The sequence below is a fragment of the Calonectris borealis genome, chromosome 2 (assembly GCF_964195595.1).
Source record: "Calonectris borealis chromosome 2, bCalBor7.hap1.2, whole genome shotgun sequence".
NCBI lineage: Eukaryota > Metazoa > Chordata > Aves > Procellariiformes > Procellariidae > Calonectris > Calonectris borealis.
The window spans coordinates 42,629,653-42,649,703 of record NC_134313.1 but is presented as its reverse complement, the minus strand read 5'-3'; the positions used below and the strand labels follow the sequence as shown (position 1 = coordinate 42,649,703).

General features: G+C 41.0%; 1 protein-coding gene across 1 annotated transcript in view; it reads right to left on the bottom strand.

The window, feature by feature from the left end:
• Positions 1–20,051, bottom strand: part of TOX (thymocyte selection associated high mobility group box) — a 230,523-nt gene that overhangs the window by 14,026 nt on the left and 196,446 nt on the right. Inside the window, exons 6-7 of the mRNA XM_075141792.1 lie at positions 17,734–17,814; positions 390–776 (exon numbers count right to left, since the gene is read on the bottom strand). Coding sequence (XP_074997893.1) covers positions 390–776; positions 17,734–17,814 — 468 coding nt within the window. The remainder of the gene's footprint in view (positions 1–389; positions 777–17,733; positions 17,815–20,051) is intronic.

Genomic DNA, 20,051 nt, shown 5'->3' with positions numbered 1-20,051 from the left:
TGTTTGTGAAATATGTCTCCAAAGACTAAACATTTCACTTATATTCCACGGTAATCCCAGATTTGTAGATGGATCTACGAACACACTTCTATTTAAAGGATGCCTTCTAAATTTGGGGGGGAGTCAGGGCTAGTGTTCAGAAGAATGTGATGAACATCGTTGCTAGCACAAACAGTTCCACTGAGGTTCCCCATCATCTAGGTAAAACTCATTCATTTGTTCTTGCCTTTGAAAGACTAAGTCCTCAGACTATACTACCGCGGTTTTGGAACTCTGCAAAATTAAAGCTAATCCATGGCTCTAAATCTCCCTCACTCTGTCAACTTCTGGATGGCTTTTTTTTCTCAGAAGAAAACATTTCCCCAGACAACTGAAAAGCTCAAACTTACTTGCTGCATTGTAGGCGAATGTAAAGCAGACTGGACCTGCATGGGTAGCTGGTTTCCAATGGACTGCTGCATTGAAATCGGCTGGTGTTGCTGGATGTTGAGATGCTGGTGCAGAGGGGGGCTGATCTGAAGAGGTGGCGGTGGGGACACAGCCATGTTTGCTATGGAAACAGTCACTGGCATTTGGTTGTTGGGCTTGGGCGCTATGTTCCTGGGGATATTGGCATGCATGGCAGTGATGTGAGGATTCATTCCCGGTTGTTGGTGGTAGTGGGAACTGAGGTACAGTGCAGAGTGAGCCTGGGCGGGCCCATGAAACACCGACTGCTTTGAATTCATCATCTGAGGTTGCGGGGAGGCTTTAACATCAACAGGTTCACTGTAGCTCTGTTGAGAAAAAAACAAAAACCAGACAATACTTAGAAGCTACAAAATGCTGCTGTTCTCCCCCCTGAAGTCTCTTTAAATCTTACCATGGGAAAACACATATCTGGACCATCCGATTGTCCTTGATATGGAGTCTGGTTATTACACTAGAAAAATAATTAATCCCTATTACCTTACACATTTTTCTTCAGCATTGTAAAAAAAGAATTTAGCCCCTCTGCTTCTTGGCCTAGCTTGACATTTTCTTTTTTCCAAACTTGGAACTGGCATCACTGACCTAATAAACTACACAACAAAGACAAGCAAGCCTGTCACATTTGTTCACATAAGCAGCCATTACTATTGTCATCAAATTTGATAGCCTAGTCGAAAACAGATTCAGGAGGGTGGGTTCCAGCAAAAGTCTGCAGTGATCTTTGACATGTCTCATTTTCCCATCTGCAAACCAGGGATAAGAATTTCAGTGTCCTTTACCATACACGTTGATAACTGCTAATAGTGCTTTATCAGTTAGCTAACATGATGAACCCCATCCACAGTTGTTCTACTGTATGGAATAAATAGGCTAGTTGTTGTGCTGATACCTTTATTTTCAAGTATTCTGTGCTGGGATGCTATCCACACCTGTATCAAACAGGCTTCATGATCCATGCATTCAGAAAAATAAGAATATTCTGAATAATTTCACTTTTAGCAAAACTTCCTTTGTTAATGCAGTTCATAAAGTTCTGAAAATTCTGTTTAAAACTGATGTCTTTATAAATGTTAGACACAGGGAAGCATCTGACACAGGGAACTATCTTACTAAAGTTGGAAGAATACTGCACAGAATATTAGAAAATGCACAGATTTTCAAAAATGTTATGGTCTACCCTGACTTCTTAAAGCTGCTAGTAATAAAAAATTTCCATTAATGAATGTGAATTTTAATAATACTTTTCATTCTAATTTTTATAACTTGTTACATTTGATTTAAACTCAATTTGTTAAGTTGTTTGCCATACCCTTATCTTCTTACATCTTCTTAGTGCTAACTCTGTGTGCTCAAATAAACGATGAAAAAAACTAAGAATTAACTCCCATGAGCTTATAGGTGGGAATCATAATTTGCAGTTAAGTCATACTGGGATTAATAGCCAGTGAAAGGTGAAACATGCTGGAAAAAAATGGCAGAAATGTCCCTCTGGAAAAAGAAGTCACTTTGTCAAAACAAGGGCTGAAAGATGTGCATATGCCCTTATTCTGTGACCTCCATGTCATGTTTGCTCAGTTTACAAGTCAGAGTAAGTTTCATGTTACTCTCAGCACTCCAGGGTCAGTGAAGTCTATTTGTATTCTTTCTGAAGGATGTAGCCTCACCAACAATCCGCTGACACGCGCGTTACTGAAATTGCTTCATTATACGCGATGCTAAAGATGAGAAAGATAACTTCATTTTCTCTAAGTATAACTGCAGTTCCATTAGCAAAAAACCTTGTTTTCTCCAGTAAACTAAGGGAAATTAAATGAATATGATAAAACGAATGCAAATCTCTGCCTCTGTGGATCTGCCTAGCTCTGCTCGCATGTGAAAGTATATGTGTGCAATATGTATTATATGCATGTTTGCAGGATTCAGATACAGACATAAAACCCCAGAGATAGTAAACGATAAAACCTGAAGATAGGTGCAAAATCTGCCAGGTTTTTGGTATCATTTTTAAAAGACTGAACTAATGTTCATGACGACATGAGAAATATTTTCCCTCTCTCTTTCCGGTTGTATTTGTAGGTGACTCTCATGGGTGTGGGAGCAAAGACTGGCAGGTTTGCCGAAATTTCAGAGATTCAGAAAAAGGTTTGCTAATTAGCAGCATGGTCAGGACCCTCCTCTTGAGTGTCCTGGGCTCTTTACACATTACAAGAGGTGTATGCTGTGTTCTTTCTTGAGAAACTCAAAGTTTTACTGAGTGCATCGTCCCCTCGTGAAAACACCCTGCCTTTCCATGATGTAGCTGGAAGGCTCTATCTGGTCTGAGCAGGGACAATTGCTCCTGAAGTGTCTAAGGGCAGATCGGTTAAACAATTCCTCCTGGTAAGGAGGTATCAAAAAGCCTTTGCGGCACCATTTGTGACATAATGATACATACTTATATTTAATTTATGACTACGAAGATGCTGCCATACACCTCTTTAACAAAGATACAGTGGACCAATTTAATTATTGGGTAATTCTGAGTTCACACGCAAGTGGTGAATGCATGGCCCATACTGATAAAATTGCAGAGACATCAGATACTTAGTATCATTTCATACTTGAAATACCAAATTATGTTAAGAGGAATTGTACAGTCTCTGGCCAGAGATGAATAACACTTGCTTTACCTCTGAGAAGAGCGTCTGCAAAGTGATCAAAAGGGACTGTTCCAGCTGTCTCAAGCTATCAATCAGCTTTCTATATGTTTCACTATCTCCTGATCCAGTGAACAGCACAACACTTCAATTTCAAACCAAGTATTTTGCTGTTACTTAGGATGCTTTAAATCATATGTGATCTGAAGCCAAATTGTCCAATATCAGTGTAAAACACATCAATATTATCAGTTACTGGGAATCTTGATAAATGAACCCATTAAATGCTGCTTTCTAGCATACTGCACTTCCAGCTTTTTCTAAGGCCGGGTCAGAAACCCAGATTTTGTAAGTATTGCTGAAGCTAATGGAAAAGGTGATGTCAAATATTGTGGCTTTGTTATGTCGCTTTACTGTCAAATATACCAAGACGTGTGTATGATACATAAGTCACGCTATTATTTCAGGCACAATTACTGATTTCACAGATTTGCATGGGCAGTGCACTTGTCCAGTACAGCATCAGACAGTCTTAGACAAGGACTTTATTATGGATAAAACTAGGAATTAAGAAAGAAGGGATTTGATTAGCCAATATGGTGCACAGTCATGTTTCCTAACTGTGCAGGATGGAATTCAGTCAATTTTCTCTTGCCTTATCCAAGGAGAAGAGTACAGAAATAATTTTTTAAAAAAAACCTCTTTAGTTAATTAATCTGTCCAAAACCAACACAGCCAATTTACATCTCTAATTTTTGGCATGAAGTTATAGGATACAATTCATTTACAGATATGTGCAATGGAGACCAAAATTACAAACCCGTACGCACAGGACATCAAACATTGAAGCCCAGTTTCTCCTACATGCGACAAGGTCTTCTACTAGACATGCAGTGAGAAAATCTTTTATCACTACTATCAGAAGTATGGTGTTGTAAACCCACCACTAGAGGGTGACAGAATATTATATTTAGTTAATGGTAGAACGTGGTATTGTACATATACATTAGGACCACAAACTAGCTTTTCTTGACAGTCCTTTATGCTCTTTGAGTGGCTTCTACTTGTTCTGCAGTTCAGGTTAAAGCCTCACTCTAAATCTTTCAAGTTCTTCATAGGCTAAGAGTAGAGTTTCTTATGGACCTGCCTCTCCATCTCACATCATCATCTAATACTGTTGCCTAAATTGAAAAAAAAAAATCAGAACGTGAAGACAAGGTTGGTTAGGCCAAGGCAATGGAATGCTACAAAGAAAGTATGACTGCCATTTAGGCACAACACAAAACCACCTTTTTTTTTTTCACGAGAATCTCTTGTTTTACTGAAAAATGAAGAAAAAGAAGGAAGAACATTTTGAAATCCCAACAGAAAGAGAATGAAAGTAGAAGAGAAATAGGGAAAGGAAGGAAACAAAATAAACACTACTGTAACTCTTATGATAATGAATATAATTATATTAATTAAAAGTACTGAGGTGCATGACCCTCAGTCCACAAAATTATTCTACTTGATCATACTTTCAAGGAAATGTGTGATGATACAGATGAATGATGTTCTTCAGAGAAAGTGTTGAGAGTTGATCATTTTGCACAAAGTTTGGGAAGTGCTGAATCAAGTGCTTCCCCCTCAGTTTTCACCAAACTCATGCCTTTCCTTCCAATTCTAGAGCAAAGCAAACGTTCCCATCCACGTTCTACTCCCCTATTGTGTGCCAAAACTCCTTATACATAATTGCCAAATTAAAGAATTAAATTAGGTTAAGGGGTTAAGCATTGCTCATCCAGTTGGGCTATTCTTTCCTAAGGAGAACTGCCCTGGGACTAATAGTCCTTCTCATCACAGACTGAACTCAGGCACGGGGGGGGGTTGTCAGTTCCTTAAAGGAAAGTGGCAGTGGGATGTTCCTCACCCCAAAACATCCGACCCACTACTACAGTTGAGAAATGATTTTTGGTACAGACATCCTGCTCAACCTAAGCAGTGTCAGAGAAAACAGCAAGAGCCTAGTGATGCCAGCCTGGCATGTCCATGGCTTCCTTTGCGGTCATTTTACTTCCACTTTGAAAAGTCTACAGTTGCACTTTAAACCCTCACCTGTAGATCTGGGTAACCAAACAGCTGTTGAAATCTACACATGGGTTTTGATCCCCTTTCTAACTTGTGGCTGCCTTCTGGCTATCATTGGATCTTCTAACCCCACGTCTGTTGGAACAGAAACAACAGCCATGTGATTGAAAGTAAAGCGAGGACATGTTTTAACAAGGCAGTACTCTAAGGGCCTGATCCTTAGTCTACTGAATTTAATGGAAAGTCTCCTATTAACTTAAATGGAATTTGGATCAGAGCCCAACACTGTTACTTCAGTATTAATGTCTGGATGTCCATTTCATTTTTCATGAAAACCAGGTAGGACCTGGCTAACAGAGGCTGAGAATCATTCCCAATTGATGAGCACTACTTTTGACCTGTGTTTCTTCAGAAGCATACCTATAAACTACAAGTGCCTATACTTACTTCATTTTGCTTTTTTAACATGTTAATGCAGTTATTGTTAGAAATGTTGCCAGCAAGTAGGACCATATAGATATATATACACACATATGTATATGAACATCTTCAATTTACATACAGTATACACGCTTTATATTCAGTATTCTTATCTACTAAGATACCATAATATATGGGAATTAAATAAATACTTCTGCAATAACTTCATTCTAGTAAGCTGTGCTCAACTAATATTGATGTTTGCAATATAAAATCAAAAAGTCAGTGTTGTCTCAAAGAAACCATAGTTGTTCAACTTACAGAGAAAATTTTTTTTTCTCATTCTGTTGGTTTCACAAAAACAGTTAATGATCAAAGTCTTTCAGCTGGAGCAATATAATTTCGATCACTTACAGATCAGCCATTATCAAAATAATTCTTTATTAACATCAGCAAGTAAGCTCTCCTTTATAGTAAAATATGTGTAAGATTGCGGAACTGGTGCACATTCAGTAAATGTTCTTGGTACTACTGGATGCCTATGTGTCCTTCAAATACATGCTGAGAGACGTCCTCAAGGGCAAAGACATGAGCCTATGGCCAATATGGCCAGCATAAACTTTCAACCAATGCAAACAGCTTTACTTGTGGGTAAACGTAACCTATTCCAACCTCAGAAGATTTTTTTACATAGCCAAAATGGTGCAACACCGTTTTATTTTAAATGAGAAACAGGTGCTTCTCTTTAAATGAGAAACAGAGGTTTGGCATCCTCTCTACATAGACAAGGAACATGTACTATGTGAGTTTCAAAGCCTAGAAAAGAGTTTAACTCAATTCAGATTTTACATGAATATGTGTCAGAAAACTACGTAGTTGCCACACTGTTCCTTTTCACGACAGTACCATGCTCACATCTAGTGACTGGTGTTCATCCTTGAGCCATGCTAAGGAATTCAACAGTTTTTGGACTGTTGAATGACCAGAATGAAGGTTATGCTCAGGTAACAGCAGTGATTATGGCAGCTGGCACCAGGAAGGCCCAGGCTGTGATCAAACTTAGGCAGGCCTGACTCAGCTTTAAATGAGTCATCTCCAGTACCGTGACATTAAAGAGGTAGATAGAAGGAAATTGGCTGAATATTTATGCAGCTCCTACAAAGCTTACCTAAGCTTAAGTTTGCATCTGCTGTCTTTGCCGTCTCTTTGGTGGAAGGAACATCCTGAATTGTTTATTCCTTCTCTCAGCTTTTCTGTGTTCACATAATCCTGTCCCTTTTTAACGTTTTTGACATTTTAGGTCACTTCCAACCCCAAGCCTGTCCTTGAGAAGAATCCCTTCTTCTAGCCTACATGGGCTCAGCCATTTTATTAATATCCCTGTGAAGATGTTTATGAGAGAATGACTTCTCTCCAGCAGTGTTTTCTCTCTCCTACTTAGCTCTTTAACTCCTTTAGAGATTCCTTTGACTTAACTCTGTTCACTCCGGTGGAGAATTCATATGCATATTTGCAGTACAGCTGCCTTCCTACCTAAGTCACAAGAGACTCTAGCAAATGACGTTTCGTATTTTGTTAATTCCAGTCACCTATTGCAATAACAACATCTGGGACTCTAGAGAGTTCAGAAGCTTTTTGACACGTTCTTGATGTTTCAGAACAAAGGAGTAAGCCATGGGTTGTCATCTATAATTAGCCGAGGTGGCTCAGAAGAACATCTTCAAATCTAAATATACGTTTTGTCATCATCTACAGGGGATTGTCATGGATTCATTCAGGGTATGTAAGTAAAAATGGATGTTTTATGAATGTAACCTGGGTACATGTGATAAAGGATATGCAACTTTAATTTGATACAAGTGTTTTAATTCCCCAAATGGAAGCACTAGGCTAATAGTGAAATCCAGCTTTATTAACTCACTTCAAAAACAAACACAGTTCCTTTCCAAATCAAAATCTGGCTTCTCTCAAGCTCAAGACATTTCTGCCATTTTTGGCAGAACTTATGTGAGAGCATGTCTTGGTTTTTGCACTGCTGAATGTAAAGCTTCAAATCATTTAGCCTCAAATCAAATTCATGGCATTAACTTAAATATAGTTTACTCTACATTTTCAGCTCCAGTAGATAGTTGGTTTCCTTGCTAGACAAGAAGATGGTTGGATTTGTGTTATTATCAGATTAGACAATTGTTTTATAAATATATACGTTCACTTACCAGATACTCTGACACATTGCATACTTGCACATAAATAATTTTACTTATGATTCCTTGAAAATTTCTGACTATATCATAATAACTCCAGAAAGAATGAAAGACCGAGGTAGCACAGAAGCATGAAGTACCTGCTGTAAAAGCCTTACATTATAGTTTTCCCAGCTAGGGATTCTAATGTTTAATGGAAAAAAGTAAAAGCTGTATGTGCATGTCATCATTCTGTTTTTATTTTGTTATTGTTTTAAGGGAAATATTGCCAAATGCCTTGTAGCACTTTAATAGCTACAAAAAAAGTAATATCATGCATCAAACATAACCATATTTTTTATTTATTCTTTCTATGATGCTTTCACTGAGAACAGCCTAAACTGTTTTATGAAATTCCAAAACATCTGCATGGACTGGGGCTAGATATAATATAGGAATCTGTTCTCTCAAAACGTGAAAACCAGGTGCCTTTCTGCCAGCAGCAGCAGAGATGCTGTTCTCCTTGTATGCAACAGCCAACTGATTAAAGCACTGACCAGGAGACACGACAGTTCAGTCGCCTCTCTGTCAAGAGATATTCAGAACTTTATTTCCAAAAGAAATGTCCTAAACCCCAGCAGCTGCTTATTTCAGGGAGGAGCGAGCCACGATGCGGTGCTCCCCTGCATCTGAAGCTTGGCCACTGTGCAGAAAATAATGTGGGATTCACTGGGCCACAGAAAACAAATCGTGGAGAGAGCACACCTGCACATCTGCATTTACTTAGGAGTGGGGAGACGCACGATCTGGGAGAGCTGACGTATTTTTTGCCTTTTTGTATGTTAGGCAAGTGCTCTCACCACATACACATATGAAACCAAGTTTACTGTTTGAGTTTTGGGCTTTGGTTTTTTTTTTAAACACGGTCTCCATTTTGCTTTTTACAAGTAGCTCAAACTTTTTCATGTGTATTCACTGCAGTCTTAAGAGTCTCAAATTCCTTAGGCTGTTCAATTGTATTACAATATAGGCAGTGTAACAGATATTTTGGGTGCCTGGAAACAATCTGGTTACAAACTGCTGTGCTAATGGCATTAAGGCAATGCTAGTCTTACTAGATATGACCTTTAGTTTTTTATGAAACATAATTGCAAGATGGTGGACTAGGAAAGCTAGGTCTGCCATATACTTCACGACGCAATTTTACATGTCCAAAGGATTTGCACTGTCCACAAAATTGAAAAATGTCCAATGCGTTTGTTGCAATGTGAAGTGAAGACACCACTTTGACTTACATACAACGTCAGAGTTTTGAAATATGCTGGAGTATTTTGAATTTGAATAATATTCTCCTTGCTGAGAGGTTTTAGCTTCAGCCATAGCTGCTAAAATATGTCTGCATGAAACTTGAAGTTGTGTCACTATACAGAGAGAATTAAAGATCGTTTAGCCAGAGAGAACAAAACAGGGAAGAGAAATCTTCTTTGTACTATTCAAACAGTTAAACTTGTACTGCTATAATTAACATACATATATGTACCACTTATATGCACATATATATTATGCATGTTAAATACATAATATGCATATAATGTTATATAAATGTACATAGATGCACATATATAATATATGAAAGTATTTAACATTACCCATATATATCTGTATTAAATATATATATTTGAAAGATGCAGCAAAAACTCTAATGTCAGCCAGAAAAAAGGCTGGTTAAGCTAGAAAAAGTGCTTGTTTTACGAAAAAGTAAAATTGCAATTCACAGCATTTTATGTAATGCTGTACAAATTACCAGATACCAGAGACTGCATTTCTGGACCTGAACAGTACTGAAAGTTGCAACTAAGGGCAAATATAAAGACATTTGTTTACAATGCAAAGGCTTAGTCAGTACTATAAGCAATATAGCAATCTGCATAGCAGAAGATACAATGCTTTGTAATGTGATTTTTACTTTACATATCAATTCCTACACACATGAACAAACTTAACCACAGCCCCATTCATTTCAATTATTATAAAAAAGGAGAAAAGACAGGAAATAAACTGATAAATTAAACAGGGATTAATGCATAACTGACATACTTACACAATCATATGTTTACCTTACTTACTGGGTGGTAGCCCTATTTTATAAAGACATCACTAAAGCATTTAAAAATGTACTAGGGATGGGTTGGCAATCCTATTACCGAAGTTACACTTCCACTTTTTTCAGTTACGATTTTGTCAAATAACACAGTCTAAAATGACACATACTAGGTGTGTGAGTGACTTCTGTGTGTGTGTGTTCCGAGCAGAACTGCTCAGCTTTATCAAGAATGCATGCAGAGGAAAGCACCGTATGCATCCCAAAAAATTTGGGTGCCCTTCCTTAAGATGCAATGGAAGAGGGACTTGAAATCTGGAAGGGACAATGACAGATTGTGTCAAAGATTAATATCTCATCTTCCCATGAAATGACACTCAAATTTATAAATGCGTATCACCTGAGAAAACAGCTGAGACTATTCCTCCATGTGGGCTTTCCCAGTACTGGTTGCTCTCTGATGAAGAGCAGGTAGTCTGTCCCTCGTGTTCATCTCCAGTTTCCTTCACTATGCACCCATGGCTCTGAGTGTATGAAGGAGAAGTGAGGGTGCAGAGGACAAGAGAAAGACTAGGAGAAAGACTGGCTGAAGTAAAGGTTTGGTGTTGGGGAGAAGAGAGGAGAAGAGAGGAGAAGAGAAGAGAGGAGAGGAGAAGAGAAGAGAAGAGAGGAGAGGAGAAGAGAAGAGAAAAGAGGAGAAGAGAAGAGAAGAGAAGAGAAGAGAAGAGAAGAGAAGAGAAGAGAAGAGAAGAGAAGAGAAGAGAAGAGAGGAGAGGAGAGGAGAGGAGAGGAGAGGAGAGGAGAGGAGAGGAGAGGAGAGGAGAGGAGAGGAGAGGAGAGGAGAAGAGAAGAGAAGAGAAGAGAAGAGAAGAGAAGAGAAGAGAAGAGAAGAGAAGAGAAGAGAAGAGAAGAGAAGAGAAGAGAAGAGAAGAGAAGAGAGAGAAGAGAAAAAAGCAGAGCAAAGGGGGCAAAGGGCTGAGTATCATGGAGAAGCCCACCATCCCCACCTGATACTCCACTCCCATTCCAGAGCTTGGGATGGAAACCAACGTTCCTGAATTTCATTATTCTCCTATCACGTAGAGGCTAAGAAATCTCCTGGCAAAAGGAGATTTACCCCATTTCTCTGCAATCTTCTATTCTGACTATTCCAACATCTCAAATGGCCAAGATGGGTGCAGTGAATTCAACTCCAAGTCTGGTCCACTTAGGTATAACATGGCATATGTCCATTCCTTTGCTTTTCAAAAAATGAAGACTTGCAAATAAATGCAGAAAAACATACACAAACACTCACATACAAGCCCTACACTCACTAGTTGTTTAAAAAATGGCAGCACTTAATGGAAAAAGTGGCAAAATCAGTGTTCAAAAGTTGGGAAACTGGTAGAGCAGTTGCTTTGGGACGTGTAAGGCACCTGCTGAGCTGGACCTGAGCACCACCTTTGCCTGCCTCTTCCCACAGGCACAATCCTCTGGGAGGGGAGAAGGAAGAAAGTTTGATAATTGGGTAACTCCTATCATTTGGATAGCAAGAGGGTGTCCTGATGTGATGTGAAGCACAACTGAACATCTCATAGCTGCCAGCCAGCTGACCCTAAAGGCATTGGAGCTCTGCTATGAACATGAAGGGTGTAGTATTTGTCAAATACTCTGAAAAATAAAGTTCTAGGAGTCCCAAGCAGGACACCCCAAATTACTGAAAACATGATTTCACAATGATTTAGTTGTGTTTGAAAATATGGACAATACAAACTTCCTGCTCCACAGCATTACTGAGAATTTCTTTACATTAAAACACTGCTGGGATGAGCAGCACAGAAAATCCTATAAAGAAGCAAGGTTAAACAACATGCAGTAAATACAACACAGGAGCTCCCAGGGTGAACATCTGATTATAAGCATATGAAATGAGACTCACACAGAGTGCGGTATAAAGTATAAAACATACCGTGTGAGCAAATCATTAATATTGTATTAAAGCATTTTTGGAAAAGGTATGTTACTTTTGGCATGTCTTAACTTTTGAGAATGAGGTCTTGGAATCTTAATAACATTCTCTAAAAGTAGCTTTTATGGATGATAATATAACACATAGACATAAAAGGCCAGATGGACTCCAAACAATCTTAATAATGTATTATATATATTTCTTCATGCTTACATGCTTGTCTAAAAAACTACAACTCCTCTGGTGCCATTTAAATATTTAATAATGATAATTTAGAATATACTGATATAATATTACATCTGGGTATTTTACATCCTTATTCCAAAATGGACTTACTTTAGTTACATGCCGGCTCTGTTGGATTCATTGAGCATGTTCATGAGAGTAAGCAATTAGTACTCGGCTTCATTAAGTTTATATTTTGATACTTTCCACACTAGAGGAAAACATTACATTATGGGCAGAATTTAAATAATTGCTTAAAAGTTAAGAAAATGCTTCAGTGCTTTTCTGACTAACAATAAATTTAAATATATGCACAAATGGCTTCATGCATGTGCTGGTTTTGGCGGGGTAGAGTTAATTTCCTTCACAGTAGCCAGTATGGGGCTATGTTTTGGATTTCTGCTGAAAACAGCGTTGATAACACAGGGATGTTTTCGTTACTGCTGAGCAGTGCTTGCACAGCGTCAAGGCCTTTTCTGCTCCTCACCCCACCCCACCAGCGAGGAGGCTGGGGGTGCACAAGAAGCTGGGAGGGGACACGGCCGGAACAGCTGACCCCAACTGACCAAAGGGATATTCCATACCATATGACGTCACGCTCAGCATATAAATCTGGGGGAAGAAGAAGGAAAGGGGGGACATTCGGAGTGATGGCGTTTGTCTTCCCAAGTAACCGTTACACACGATGGAGCCCTGCTTTCCTGGAGATGGCTGAACACCTGCCTGCCAGTGGGAAGCAGTGAATGAATTCCTTGTTCTGCTTTGCTTGCGTGCGTGGCTTTTGCTTTGCCTATTAAACTGTCTTTATCTCAACCCACAAGTTTTCTCACTTTTACCCTTCTGATTCTCTCCCCCATCCCGGGGGGACTGAGCGAGCGGCTGTGTGGGGCTTAGTTGTCGGCTGGGGTTAAATCACAACAATGCACTGAACTGATCAAAAATCTTTTAAATATTTTCTAAAAACAAACCTCAGAAAATGCCGTAACATACTTCTTTCTTTTTCCAAAAAAATACGACCAAAATTAAAATCTCTTTTTTTTATATATGCCATTTCAAAATTAAGCTTTATAGAGTGTTATGTAAACAGTCCATGATGTGCTGAATAATGACATCCAAGTTATTTTCACAAGTGAAAAGTTGACTTCATGCATTTCTTCAAAACCTATTGGAATATTGGAAGTAATCAAAAGGGATTTCAGGGCGCTGGGGCAATTGGTGGAAGGATTGGGAACACAGGTAGTGTTTTCCTCGATCCCTTCAGTGGCAGGGAAGAATACTGAAGGGAACAGAAAAACTCATCGGATCAACAACGTGGCTTAGGGGCTGGTGCCATCGGCGCAAGTTTGTCTTCTTTGACCACGGGGAGGTTTACACGGCACCGGGCCTGCTGGAGACAGACGGAGTTCAGCTGTCTCAGGAGGAAAAGGATTCTTGCGTATGAGTTGGCCGGGCTCATCGAGAGGGCTTTAAACTAGGTTCGAAGGGGGGAAGGGGATAAAACCAGGCTCACTAGAGAAGAGCCTAGGGGTGGCACGACAATATCGGGGGAGAAATCGGTAGCCCAGCTCAAGTGCATCTACACCAATGCACGCAGCATGGGCGGCAAGCAGGAGGAGCTGGAAGCCATTGTGCAGCAGGGTAGCTATGACTTAGTCGCCATCACGGAAACATGGTGGGATGAGTCGCACGATTGGAGTGCTGCAATGGATGGCTATAAGCTCTTCAGAAGGGACAGGCGAGGAAGGAGAGGCGGTGGAGTAGCCCTTTATGTTAGGGAGTGCTTCGACTGTCTAGAGCTCAATGATAGTGATGACGAGGTCGAGTGCTTGTGGGTAAGGATGAGGGGGAAGGCCAACAAGGCAGATATCCTGCTGGGAGTCTGTTACAGACCACCTAACCAGGATGAGGAGGCAGATGAAATATTCTACCAGAGGCTCGCAGAAGTCTCCCAGTTGCTAGCCCTTGTTCTCGTGGGGGACTTCAACTTTCCAGACGTCTGCTGGAAATACCACATGGCAGAGAGGAAACAGTCGAGGACGTTCCTGGAGTGTGTAGAAGATAACTTCCTGACGCAGCTGGTAAGCGAGCCTACTAGGGGAGGTGCCTCACTTGACCTGCTGTTCACGAACTGAGAAGGACTGGTGGGAGATGTGGTGGTCGGAGGCCGGCTTGGGCTTAGCGACCATGAAATGATAGAATTCTCAATACTTGGTGAAGTAAGGAGGCAGGCCAGCAAAACTGCTACCATGAGCTTCTGGAGGGTGGACTTTGGCCTGCTCAGGACACTGGTTGAGAGGGTCCCTTGGAAGACAGTCCTGAAGGGCAAGGGGTCCAGGAAGGCTGGACGTTCTTCAAGAAGGAAGTCTTAAAGGCGCAGGAGCGGGCTGTCCCTATATGCCGTAAGAAGAACATGAGGGGAAGGCGACCGGCCTGGCTGAATGGGGAGCTTTTGCTGGGACTCAGGAAAAAAAGGAGAGTTTACCACCTTTGGAAGAAGGGGCAGGCAACTCAAGAAGAGTACAGGGATCTCGTTAAGTCGTGCAGAGAGGAAATTAGAAAGGCAAAAGCCCAGCTAGAACTCAACCTGGCCACTGTCGTGAGAGACAACAAAAAATGTTTTTACAAGTATATTAATGACAAAAGGAGAGCCAAGGAGAATCTCCATCCTCTGTTGGATGTGGGGGGGAACGTTGCCACCGAGGACAAGGATAAGGCGGAGGTACTTAACGCCTTCTTTGCCTCAGTCTTTAATATTCAGAGCAGTTATCCTCAGGGTACTCTGCCCCCTGAGCTGGAAGACAGGGATGGCGAGCAGGATAAACCCCCCATAATCCAAGAGGAAGCAGTAAACGACCTGCTACGCCACCTGGACGCTCCCAGGTCTATGGGGCTGGATGGGATCCACCCGAGGGTACTGAGGGAGCTGACGGAGGAGCTTGCCAAGCCACTCTCCATCATTTACCAGCAGTCCGGGTTAACAAGGGAGGTCCCGGACGACTGGAGGCTTGCCAATGTGACGCCCATCTACAAGAGGGGCAGGAAGGAGGATCTGGGGAACTACAGGCCGGTCAGCCTGACCTTGGTGCCGGGGAAGATTATGGAGCGGTGAGGGCGCTCACAAGCCATGTCTGGGACAACCAGGGGATCAGGCCCAGCCAGCACGGGTTCATGGAAGGCAGGTCCTGCTTGACCAACCTGATCTCCTTCTATGACCAGGTGACCCACCCAGTGGATGAGGGAAAGGCTGTGGATGTGGTCTACTTGGACTCCAGTAAAGCCTTTGACACTGTCTCCCACGGCATTCTCCTAGAGAAGCTGGCGGCTCACAGCCTAGACAGGTGCACTCTTCGCTGGGTAAAAAACTGGCTGGATGGCCGAGCCCAGAGAGTTGTGGTGAACGGAGTTAAATCCAGTTGGCGGCCGGTCACGAGCGGTGTTCACCAGGGCTCGGTTTTGGTGCCAGTCTTGTTCAACATCTTTATCAATGATCTGGATGAGGGAATCGAGTGCTCCCTCAGTAAGTTTGCAGATGACACCAAGTTGGCCGGGAGTGTTGATCTGCTCGAGGGTAGGAAGGCTCTGCAGAGGGACCTGGACAGGCTGGATCGATGGGCAGAGGCCAACTGTATGAGGTTCAACAAGGCCAAGTGCCGGGTCCTGCACTTGGGTCACAACAACCCCAGGCAACGCTACAGGCTTGGGAAAGAGGGGCTGGAAAGCTGCCCAGAGGAAAAGGACCTGGGGGTGCTGGTTGACAGCCGGCTGAACATGAGCCGGCAGTGTGCCCAGGTGGCCAAGAAGGCCAATGGCATCCTGGCCTGTATCAGAACTAGTGTGGCCAGCAGGACTAGGGAGGTGATCGTGCCCCTGTACTCAGCACTGGTGAGGCCGCACCTCAAATACTGTGTTCAGTTTTGGGCCCCTCACTACAAGAAGGACATGGAGGTGCTGGAGCGTGTCCAGAGAAGGGCAATGAAGCTGGTGAAGGGTCTGGAGCACAAGCCTTATGAGGAGCGGCTGAGGGAACTGGGGCTGTTTAGCCCGGAGAAGAGGAGGCTGAGGGGAGACCTTATCGCTCTCTACAACTACCTGAAAGGAGGTTGTAGTGAGGTGGGGGTTGGTCTCTTCTACCAAGTAACAAGCGATAGGACGAGAGGAAATGGCCTCAAGTTGCGCCAAGGAAGGTTTAGATTGGACATTAGGAAAAATTTCTTTACTGAAGGAGTGGTCAGGCCTTGGAACAGGCTGCCCAGGGAAGTGGTTGAGTCACCATCCCTGGAAGTATTTAAAAGACATGTAGATGAGGCGCTTAGGGACATGGTTTAGTGGGCATGGTGGTGTTGGGTTGATGGTTGGACTCGATGATCTTAGAGGTCTTTTCCAACCTTAATGATTCTATGATTCTATGATTCTATTTTGAGCTTTTTAGACCTATCTTTTGCCAATAAGCAGGCTATTTAAAAAAAATTGTTTGTGTGCATGTGGTACCCTTTCTGAAAGCAATGAGTATTTCTAGAATGAAACAGCTAAGACAGAAGTAAGACAGAAATTAAGGGTACCCTGTAAATCACTTTAACTAAATGCATTAGTATTTATGATGGTAGCTATAAAATTAAAGTAAGACACAACCCCCAAAAATGAATGAGGTAACACCCATATTTCAGGCTTTTCAATTCAGAACAAACACTGACCAAATACTAAGATAACGTAGACAGATGCATGAAAGGTCCTTGTATGGCCAATCATATAGTCTTCCTCTGAAAATGTGTACACATTAACATAATATACAGAGAAGTATAGTGCAGGACCCCAAAAACATTTAAAACTAACAAAAAGTTCTACTCATGTCATATACGCCAGTCCTTCATACTGCCATCTTTACCTCTAAAATTAATTTTATTTATGTAAGAACAAAATATATCTAAATTTGTTTTGACAGACCCCAAACAAGTTATTCTAACTGATATGATTCTGAAGTTGCTCAGCTGGTTTTTCACATTGACACAGTGCAGTAATTTCACATTCTTTTGCATATTTTAAAGTCTATTACAAATTCTAAAGCGTCTATTACAAAATTAGGAGCACTAGAATGTTTGTACAAATCAGTTTAGAAAATTGCTACTAGCTGTGTACTGGGGATACACTGGTGTGTTCCATTAGAAGAGCCTTATGGTGATCTATGCTGCGCTCACACAAATTGCTTGCTGGATGTAAAATGGAAATTTACATTTTCTTATGAAAGTTTGCTATGTGAGCTAAGTTGACTTTTTGTGTACTGTGATTGCAAGGTAAAAAGCAGTACTTAAAAAAACCCAAACCCCAAACCAAGCATTTTGGGTAATGATATGTTTTTTTCCTTTATAGGTAGAACGGTAACTGCCTGGCACGGCATGTTTGTTATATTGAGGTCTTTTTACTGGTACCTCCTTCCTCTGTTGAACTGCGATGATATTCCCATCCTGGGGAAGTGCTGTCTCTATGACCAGAAGGGAAAGACTATCTTTTCATGGAGATGTGACTGTGTTTATTGAGCATTTGCACCTTAAACCTAAGTTTAAGGTGATAACAAACAAGGCTATTTGCACTAAATACTGTGCTACTCAGCACCATATAAATGCTGAAAATGGTTTGCAATATGTCACTATATATGTGTGTGTATGTATATACATTATATGTTACCTTGGATACAAGGCTTGCTCTGTAGGCAGCTAACTGCTTCAGATATTCCTTCTTGGCAGCTTCAGTTTTCTTTTTGTATACCTAAAAACAAAGAGTGTCACATTGGTAAATTAATCTGGTTTTGTTTTTATATATCACCGGTGTGTCTCATGCATCTTCATAAAGTCTTTCTAAGTAAACAGCGTTTCCTCCTCATATTGCTTAAAGAGTGAAATAATAAACATCAAATATTTTAAAGAAAATATTGTTCCAACTGTGAGACACCCTTTAACTACCCAGCAGTACTGAAAAAACAATATCCCTCATCGCATCTCAGATTTAATTGTTCAAAGTGAAGCGCGGGGCGTACTTGCAAATGGGATCTTTAGGGGTGGGGGAAGGCAGGCGTGGGCCTCTCCACTGGCTTCCACTTGTGAGATGAGTTAAAACCCTCTGCGGAAGATGAGAATGTGCAGAAAGACATTTGAGCTAAATGAAGAAGGAGATGACGGCACCACACAGATCAGCCAAGAGGCTTTCTCTCTTCCCTGGATAAACTGTTGGGGGCAGCCAAAGAAGCTTCATGGAGCTGCTAAGGATAATAAATCATGTTAGTCATTATTCCAGTCTTGATCCCATATCGGTCTAATTAACTTCTCAGGAGCATGGATCTATTTCTGTACATTTCTCTCAACTCACCAAATTATTTTAAATGCGGCATATGCACAATCTCATAATAGATTAAAGAGCTTGGAGAATCACTTCAGTTTTGCCCAAATTTCAAGATCAAAGATTATCTGCAGGGTTAGGCAGGACCTCATAGCGCTACAGTAACATGATGTTAGAAAAGCATACGTAGTTATTTAGGGTTGAAAGTTTTCAGGAGGAGAACCAGTTTCTGACCCGTGGAGCCTAGCTAATGACTTGCTGTTAGCCATGTCAGTGACAGATTCAGGAACAAGTCAGCATTTCTCTTTGCAAATATTATCATGAGTTTCTCACCACTTCATGTTTGTTTTTTTTTTTCCTAAAAGGGTAGACCGAGGAGCCATGCAAGCATCTTGGCTTCATGTAACTAAGCAGGATTGACTCCTAGCCTTCCATGTTGCAGGGAAAAGCTTAAAAAGCATCCAAACGGAAGGTTTAAAAGTAAGGGAAACAAACAAAGGGAAAGTAAATTTACTTTTTTAATTGCTGTTGTATTTCACAATTTTTAAGTCACATGCCCAGGGCAGAGATTAATTCATACGCTCACGGGCATTTGGGATTCACAATATTACACAAAATGGCACTGCAGCTTTGAGTCTCTGCTGTCCGCTTCTCCAGCCAAGTGCAGAACCTGGGCACCTGCGGAAAGCCTCCACGAAGAGAGTACAGGCTATCCACCTTCCCCCTCCCACTCCACACTGCCTAGTTAACTAGGCTATTGATTCAAAGGTAAAAGATGGGCAAAGCTGTTTATGACCGTTTTGGGGTGTTCTCCTGAATTCCACAGCTGAAAAACACACACGTACATCTCCTCCCCAGAAGGATAAACTTTATGAAACTTTAAAGTGATCTCTTTTGATCTTCCAATGCTCTAGTAAAACCAGCAGTCCCGTAATGGAGAGGACTTGGCAGCACAGAGTGCGCACACGGAGAACAATCCAGTTGCAGACTACAAAGTGAGAGTGGTAGTGTCAGGCTGGAAGGATCCAGTACAACACCATTTTTATAAAGAATGTGCTCGTGAAAACATTTATTTGTTTCACTGAGGCTTTGCTTTCAGAGACAGAACAAACCTCAGATAAGGGCTGGCAAAACTCAGAGGCTGCCTAAAAGGATTAAAGATTTTGCTTCCCAGGGAAGCAAAAGATCATAATGGAAACAGAGAAGTCTTAGGCTTCTAAAATTGTAAATATAAAGACAGAGAGGAAAAAAGATTGGTTTTAGCTGTGCAACTATATGTGTGCACCCTTGTAATTTCTCCAGATTAAGATAAATATATAGTGTTGGCTGATCTCCTATTGTTTTGCAAAAAAAAAATAGTAGCAATTTGCTTTTTAAGTTGTAATCGCTTGTGATTATTAGGGAAATGTACATTTGTTTTGAAAATGAATAAAAAATTAGTCAACAATCTGTTCCTAGCTGCTAAAATGAATTTAGCTTGACCTACAGAAAAAAGACTAAGTTAAACCGCTTTGTATATTGCAGTTTAAAAACAGAGCTGATAGCCAGTTTAAAAAACAGAGCTGAACAAAGAATTTTACACAGAATAATGATCTTCAAAAGATCATGTATCTACTGCTTCCACATTAGGTTTTATTTTGCATTACACAAATATAAAAAATATACACTCC